Raw genomic sequence first — 8,429 nt, 5'->3', positions numbered from 1 at the left:
GACAAAATTAGGTAACTGTGTGGACTTACAAATTCTTTGAGGAGAGCGAGGAGGAGGAGCAGGATCCACAATCTCAGAAGCATCTTGGGCAGTAGTAGGGACAGAAGGGACTTCAACAGGCTGAGAACTGACATCTGCAGAGTTAAGCGTATCAACAGTACAAGAATCAAATGGATCAATACGAGTGATATCAGATTTGTGTAGATTGGGGGTGTCCAATGGAATAGAGTAGAAAGGTATATGCTCAAGAAACACAACATGACGAGAAACATAGAGTTTTTGACTAATAGGATCATAACATCGATATCATTTTTGACCTTCACCATAACCAAGAAATACACAAAGAGCGGAACGAGAAGTAAGCTTACTACGTTCAACATGAGGACGGAGAACAAAACATGTGGAACCAAAGACTCTCAATGAAGAATAATCAGGAGTGTGACCATAAATTTTTTCAAAGGGAGACAGACCTGAAGTGACAGATGAAGGAATTCTATTGATTGAATGAACTGCAGTCAGAATGGCTTCCCCCCAGAACTCACTAGGAACATAAGCAGACAATAAGAGAGAACGAGCAGTTTCAACTATGTGTCTATGTTTTCTTTCGGCAACCCCAGTTTGCTATGGTGTATCGGTACAAGAGGTTTGATGTAAGGTACCATGTAAAGCAAGCAATTCAGAGAAACGATTGGAGGTATATCCACCACCCAGATCACATCGAAAACATTTGATAACAACATTATGTTGAGTTTTAACAAAAGCACGAAACATATGATAAATCGCGAGGAATTCAGAACGATGTTTCATAAGATAGACCCAACAAAAATGAGTATAATCATCAATAAAAGAGACATAGTAACGTGATCCACCTTTTGTTAGAACGGGTGATGGCCCCCACACATCAGAGTGAATCAAATCAAAAGGTACAAGAGAAACAGAAACACTCTTATAAAAAGGTAAAGCAGAAAATTTTGCCAATTCGGAACCATAACAATCTGAAATATCATGGGTTTGTAACTTTCCTAATGCTCCTGTGGAAGCTAAGTACTTTAAACGTGAACCAGATACATGTCCAAGACGAGAATGCCATAAATAAAAACTAGACGAAGACGAACTTAAATGAAATGAAGACAAATCGACACTAGAAGCTGCAACATCAGGAACTTTCAGCTCATCTAAAATGTAAAGCCCCCCTGCCTACGGCCTGTCCCAATCAGCTTCTTGGAATGAGGATCCTGCACATAACAACAAGAATTAGATAAAATAACTGAGAAACCAGAGTCACATAATTGACCAACAGAGACAAGATTCAAAGTAAGATTTGGAATATGATATACATCAGAGAATGACATTTTTGGAGTGCAAATCGAGCCAATCCCTGCTAATGGCATGGGAGTGCCATCAGCGGTCATGATAGATACAGAGGGTGCTGATTTAATGGACAAGAAGGAATTGGAATTAGGTGACATATGATGTGAAGCTCCAGAATCAAGGACCATATAGAGGAAGATATACCTGGTGTACTACTAGAAGGCAAACCTATGTGTGAGGAGGCTGACATGGCGCGTGGCTGCGAGGCAATGAACTTCTGAAACTGCTCTGTGAGTGAAGAAATAGAGGTACTAGGAGTGCTTCCAGAATCTGCAGGTGAAACAATAGCTGCCATGTTTGAAGACATAGAGTGAAGAGGTCGATGAGGTTGGTTGCCAGATTTCCAGTGAGGAGACTAATTCGGTGATTGCGCCCTGTTCAAAAATTTGGGACATTGAGCCTTCCAGTGTCCCTTTTGCTTGCAAAAACTGCATTCGTCGGAGCCGACCTTGGCTTGAGTCTTTTGTTGATTGTTGGAGGCTGGCCGATGAGGAACTGCAAAGACAGAGGGATTCGGAGAAAGAAGAATCCCCTTTTCTGCCCCCCCTTTATCAACACGAGAGTTCAAGCGAATCTCTTCTGCTAACAACTCATTAACCATCGAATCAACAGACGGAAGAGGACTGCGATGCAGGATTGTTCCACGAAGACCTTCAAACCCATCTCGAAGAGCCATCAAAAATTGAACTAGACGTTGTGCATCTCTCCGAGCAATGTAAGGGGCAAATGCCCGTAACTCCGCTGATTCAGTCAAAGGAAGCTGATCCCACAGATTAGACATAGCAGAATAAAATTCCTGAACGTTCATACTATTCTGTTGAAGGGCCAGAATGTCAATCTCCAACTGATACTGCTTTGCGAAATTAGACTGTGTATACAGCCTTTCCAAGTGCTCCCAAACTTCCTTTGCCGTCTCATATTTCGCCAATTGGATCCCGATTGATTGTTGAACCGAGTTGTTGATCCAAGTGATGATTTTCGAATTGTTGGCATCCCAAAGATCCAACTTTTCTGCAAAGCTCTCATCGTTATCATTCTTCGATTTCGTGGAAGTTCCAGAAACATAACCCCACATACGTTTCCCTTTCAGAAAATTTTTCATAACATAATGCCAATACGAATAATTCTGCCCATTCAATTGCACATTGATGGACTGAAGCGAATCATCTTTTGCGCCAGCCATGACAAACAATCGAAATCCAAAGAAATAGAACAAAGTGTGAAATCCCCAAGATTGGTGGGAAAACCTCAAAATCAAAGCCAAAGACAGAGCCAAATTCCTAAATCGAGGGTACTCAAGAATATTTCTCTGATACCATGATAATTTTGCAAAATAGACAAAGGAGATTTGAGAGAGAATCAAAATGGAGGCTAGGTTTTCATTATGTCAAAAGAGATGAAAATAAAAGTACAAGAGCAACAAAATATATAGCTAAAATAATGAGAGGCTAAAAGACTAAACTACCCTTACATAATAATAAAACTTATATTATTAACACAAATATGTTGATTTCTACACGCATAAAAAAAATTAGTCACGAGTGCAATAACATGTTTGAACTTAGTTTTCGGTATTGTAAACTATTTGGAATTTTCTGAAAATTTGCAGGATTATCTAAATAGCTACAATATACACGGTCATAAAAAAAAATCGCGCCGAAAACTGATCACGAGTCGAGAACACTGAGAGTTCTACCAGTAAGGCTTAAATTGAAACTCCTATAAAAGAATTCCCCTATATATTATTCCAAGCAAATGAAATAGCTAACAAAAATAAATAACTACTTCACGTATACAATGAACTAATAACCAATATAGATTTTTAATTCCAATATAATTTTCTATAAAATTAGAAAATATCAATGAAAGACTAAATAAAAACTTTTTTTCTGTCCCCTAAACAATGGAATTCAATCAAACTACATGAGCTATATATAATAACGTTTGCTTTCAACTATTAAGTATTGCAAATATTGTGCTTGCTTCCATATGAGAAAAAGAAAAGAAAAAAAAAACCTTCACACGATATAACTCCATATTAGATCATTGCACCAAGACTGAACTTACAAAGTCAAACTTAAGCATTTTGGATTGAATGCAAGTGAAAGATCTGGAGAGTAGTAGTAATAAAGTATATTATATGAAGAGGGGAAAAAGTTAATTACCTTATTTACGTCTTATTATAAATTCATATATATATATAATTGATTAACAAATAAGGTTTAGATACAAAGAATAACATGTAAACTGTAATATCAGATGATTACGTAGGAGGATGGAAATAGCTATAAAATAATACTATATTGCTAGATATATAAACTAAAAAGGAGAATTATGTATAAAACTTATGGGAATTAATGTCGATAAATATATATATATATATATGTATATATATGTGTGTGTTTAATAAAACAAATCTGAAGTAGTGTACAATTAAAGGAAGTATATTTGTCGTCTGACGATGATCAATAAATGGAATTAAGCAGACGATTTAAATGCATTGGCTTTCTCTCGTTGTATTGGGTATTGGCCATAAATGAGCAGGCAAAAGAAACACTACTTTCGAGAGGTGATTTTGGTGGAGAATGGCATTCTCGTAATTTTCTCAAACAGAGAGGTTACGTGATAGTAATAATCCCCACGGAAATATATGCCCACACAAGCCCTATTTTTCTTTCCTCACTCTGAAATCTGTAAAAGATAATGACACTGCACTGCACACTTTATCACATCACTCCAAAAATAAATAAATAAAATGAATAAAAGATTGAAACCACTATTAGTTTCTCGATGTTCAAATTGATTAACCTTCCTTTTCATTTGAATTCACAGGTTTGCTTTTCCATGGCTTTTTTTTTCCCTCTTTTAATAAATATATTTTGGGAGCTTATTCAAAGCATACAACAAGCTCTGTCTCACTTATACACAGAAATTCAAAGTTTCAAACCATAAAATCTAATCCAATTAAGAAAGAACTACACAGCTTAGAAAAATATAGTCTTAATGTTAATGAACAAACAATCAATGATCAAATTAAATAAAAATCATTACCCAAAAATAACGCTTTTGTCTTTGTTAGTTAGATGAGGTTGGGCCATGCCCTAGCCTAAGCTCCAGATCGAGTTCTTCATTATCGCCATTATTGTCATCATGATGATTAGCTGAGTGATCCGAGGGTGCCTCAGCAACCCAGTGTTGAGGATAAGTATTCATATAATTACTAGTAGTACTACTTCCAATCATCGGCCGTGGCCCGCGGCCACCCGGATAGGGCGAGATGGAAAGAAGAGTTGAGGGCGACGGCAACGACTGGTGGTGCTGATAGTGATGATCATCAGTGCATGCATTTGAAGTAGTAGTAGTAATAATAGTACTCGTCGGAGGAGGGATATTATTAGTAGTACTGCTCATGAAAGCGCCGGCGTTGTAATTTGGCAATTGGTAGACAAGACATAATCCGCCGTTGCCTCCATTGGCGGAGACGAATTCCCCGGTAGGAATTAAGAAAGAGGAAGCTCCGCCTGAGGAAGAGGAGGAGGCGGCGTTGCCAGTGGCAGATACCGCAGCAGCGGGGTGGTTGTTTATGGAATTGGATGGCGGCATGACTTGGTGGAGCCTGGCACGGTCTCGGCGGTGCACGTTCATGTGGCCGCCCAGTGCCTGCGCTGACCGGAATTCTCTTCTGCAGAAAGCGCAGGTGTAGGACCTCGGCGGCCATGTTGTCCCCATGACGTTGCCGGTGTCCTCCGCGAAGGCCCTGACTTCCCATGAGTCTTCATCAGATTCCTGATGGTGTTGATGAGCCTTAGGGTTCCACATCCAAGGAGCAGCACTAGTAGTAGTAGTTGGGGTTAAAGTATTAGGGTTTAATTGATAGTGATCTTGATTTTGATTGTGATTTTGGTTGTCTTGTGATTGAGCCAACTTGTGGAGGTGGGTCAAGGAGAGAAGGCCAAGTTCAGTAGCCATGGTACCAGTGTTTTCTAACACATTTAAGATATATAACCGATGGATCTGATATATGATGATATGGAGAGTTGATGTGGAATGAAACTGAAACGGAAGAATGGGACATGGGCTGTATATATAATATAATTGTCTTAAAGGGATATGGGCTAGTGGAGACAAAATCAAACCCTAATAATCCACTGATCGAATCGAATCTATCACCCAAATTTGTCAAGCAAGAGATTGGATTTTAGTAACATAATTGAGATTATATATAATAAGCTAACCCACTTTGGCATCAACGCCTTGTAGACTAGTTGTTAGTTCTAAAATCTTAATTAGCTAATGATGTTCGATCGATCTTTTCACATCATGTAAGTATTTAAATATAGTGGTACTGCCGCTAGTTAACAATTAACAATTATCAATAATACAAACAGATTATGAAACTAGCGGAGAGTCCTAAAATGGCTTAAGAACTGTAACGCGGTGAGAAACGTGCATATATATAACAATGGGATATTTACAGTTAAAATTTATTTTAAAATACTCTACTATGATCTTAAATACGTTTTGTCAAACTCATTATATAATAGCGATTTTTACATCCATTTTTTTATATAATTTTTGTAATAAAATAAAATAAATTTCTTTTTTACAATTTTTATTTTATTATTTTACTGTTTTTGGAAATATTCACTATATAGACAATATTTTTTTCTATGAAAACTTGAAAATTTTATTTTTGAAAATCTCACATTTGTGTGTGTGTGTGTTTTAAAAGAGAACTTTATCATTAGAAAAGTTAAAAAGATATAAATGCTATTCATTTTTGGAAAGATCTATTTAAAATGGAAATAGTACCCTTCAATTACAATAATTACAAAAATTATTCAAACTACCAAAACTCGTGGTCCTTGGTTTGCAAAATCTTGGCTTTATGCATGCTCCATCCCATGTTAATGCACTTCAAAATTATCTTTGGGTAGTTCTATATATATGGCCGATTTTCATGTTGTAGGATTAGCCATTTTGATCAAGGTCGTTCGAAACAGCACTACAATTATTCTAAGAAATTACCCCAATATTTTTTTTTGATGAATCAGCAGCAATTCATTACTCCACAAACAAAATTACAACCTAAAAGCACCTATTTCCATTAAGGCCTGTATTGGACGAAGCGAGTGGTAATAAGTATCTTTATCTAGCTGTACATAAAATAAATTATGAGTGGATGGACAATATGTGAGTATTAATAATTTTCCCTTTATCTTAGTGACATTTTACCTCATTCTTAAATTATAAATTCTTTCAATTCTCTCGACTATTTCAAAGCTGGATAAGATTTGTTGTTAATTTTTTTGAAAAGTTACCAAATAACAACCCTCACACTCTTATTGATACTTCCAAATTATACATAAAACTCCGATATAAGGCGACTTCACTTCAAGTTGTTGCTATCACAATGATTTACGATTATAAGCCAATTACTAAAATATCCAAAAATAGTTTGGGAAGTCATCGAGTTGCATTTTTATATTAATTTTTACTATTTAAAATAAATATCATGTATTTCCATTTGCATATAGTTCTCGTGTTGCGTTATTATAAATTGTAAAGTTTAAAATGAATTTGTATTCGATTAGCATTCACTGAAGCTCTCCTATAGCACCGGCTCTCTTATCATTTTTAAAATTTAATTAAGGTTTAAGAATATGACGACACAGCTGAAAAGCTTGCGGAAAAGGAAAAAAAAATGTAAATAAGAAACAAATTAATAAAAATATATGAGAATCACTGCTACAAAAACAGTATTTCAGAACATTTTTTTAAGACACTCATTGAAAGTTTTTAAAAAATTTCTTTTAGGACACGCAGTGCGAGCCCTAAAAACTGATGTACATCCTAAATTTTATTTTATTTTTTAACAAAAGTTCCTGGACTTTTTTAAACACTCATTGAGAGTCCTTAAAAACATATTTTAAGACTCACAATGAGTGTTCTAAAAATATATGTGAGTCCTTAAAAACCTGAATAGAAAATTTAAGTGTAATATGAGTGATAACTTTTAAGGGCTCACTTTGGGTGTTTTAAAATAGTATTAATAGCTCCCAAAGCGTGTCTTAAAACTTTTTAAGTAAAAAATGACAAAAATTTCTATCATTTTCGAATTGGGCTATATTAGTGCATCATTTCTCATCAGCACACACAAAGGAATAAGAGGAAAAAAATGAGCTGCTTCTTTCCCTCTAGAACTCTTTCCCGCCTGCGTCAATACAAGGGCCCCGACCGTCGCCCTGCCGCCGTCCACCATCGACACACGCCACCTCATTGGACGTAGAAGGTCGTCGAACTTTGACCCCCGCGAACCCAGCCCCACACGCGCCGCCCTCCGCCGCCTAGAGCCGTTCAAAGTCGCAGTGGTGCTACATTTCCCAAACACTTCCGAGTGTTTGTCGACCGCCTCGAGCCACTCCGACCCAAACGACCACTACCAGTGCATTCCTTGTGCTGTGGACAGCAAAACCCACTAAAGGATTGAACTCAACGACCATTGAAATCGGAAGTCGACGTTTGCCGGAATCCATGGAGGTCCAAGAAATCATAGTTCAAATTCGGCCATTCTAGGCCTTTCCAAGAAGAACCACCACCGCTCCCCGAGACTTGGGCTTCGATGCCCAGTCATCATTTTCTCGAACCACCACCGTGGGGTGGTGGCACCGCCGTTAATGTCAGAGCTCCAGCTGAAGCTTTGGATATCAATTTATTTTTTAAAAGTTAAAAATAAAACTTTTTAGGACTCGCAATGCGAGCCCTATAAACATTCTTTTAGGACTCGCAATGCAAGCCCTAAAAACATTCTTTTAGAGCTCGCAATGCGAGTCCTAAAAATCCTCAGTTTTTAAGGCTCTCGACTCGCACCTCGCGTGTCCTAAAAAGTTTTTTTAGGGCTCGCCTTTTTTGCAGTAGTGAATAGTGGTGGTCTAAGCTGTGTCATGTGTTTCATAAATAATAATAATAAATAAAAAAAAAGCTGAGCCTTGTGGTCCAGTTAAAAACTTGCATGAGTAGTCTTTTTTATATTCAAATATTAAATTGGATCTTGCATT

General features: G+C 37.1%; 2 protein-coding genes across 2 annotated transcripts; both read right to left on the bottom strand.

The window, feature by feature from the left end:
- Positions 1-953: 953 nt before the first annotated feature.
- On the bottom strand, positions 954-5,405 carry LOC133833871 (uncharacterized). Its single transcript, XM_062263481.1, has 2 exons — positions 4,423-5,405; positions 954-1,235 (listed from the first exon to the last, which is right to left on the bottom strand). The coding sequence occupies exon 1, from the start codon at positions 5,338-5,340 to the stop codon at positions 4,447-4,449; it is 894 nt and encodes a 297-aa protein (XP_062119465.1). The 5' UTR covers positions 5,341-5,405; the 3' UTR covers positions 954-1,235; positions 4,423-4,446.
- Positions 1,727-2,554, bottom strand: LOC133779748 (uncharacterized). The gene has a single exon (XM_062219665.1). The coding sequence runs from the start codon at positions 2,552-2,554 to the stop codon at positions 1,727-1,729; it is 828 nt and encodes a 275-aa protein (XP_062075649.1).
- Positions 5,406-8,429: the final 3,024 nt, after the last annotated feature.

This window comes from Humulus lupulus, chromosome 5 (genome assembly GCF_963169125.1).
Source record: "Humulus lupulus chromosome 5, drHumLupu1.1, whole genome shotgun sequence".
In the NCBI taxonomy this organism is placed as follows: Eukaryota; Viridiplantae; Streptophyta; class Magnoliopsida; order Rosales; family Cannabaceae; genus Humulus; species Humulus lupulus.
Note: the sequence above shows the minus strand (reverse complement) of the source record. Positions and strands in the feature narration are given on the sequence as shown.

Coding starts and splice junctions, on each gene's coding strand:
- LOC133779748 (XM_062219665.1), bottom strand. CDS start 2,554: ATGGCTGGCGCAAAAGATGATTCGCTTCAGTCCATCAATGTGCAATTG.
- LOC133833871 (XM_062263481.1), bottom strand. CDS start 5,340: ATGGCTACTGAACTTGGCCTTCTCTCCTTGACCCACCTCCACAAGTTG.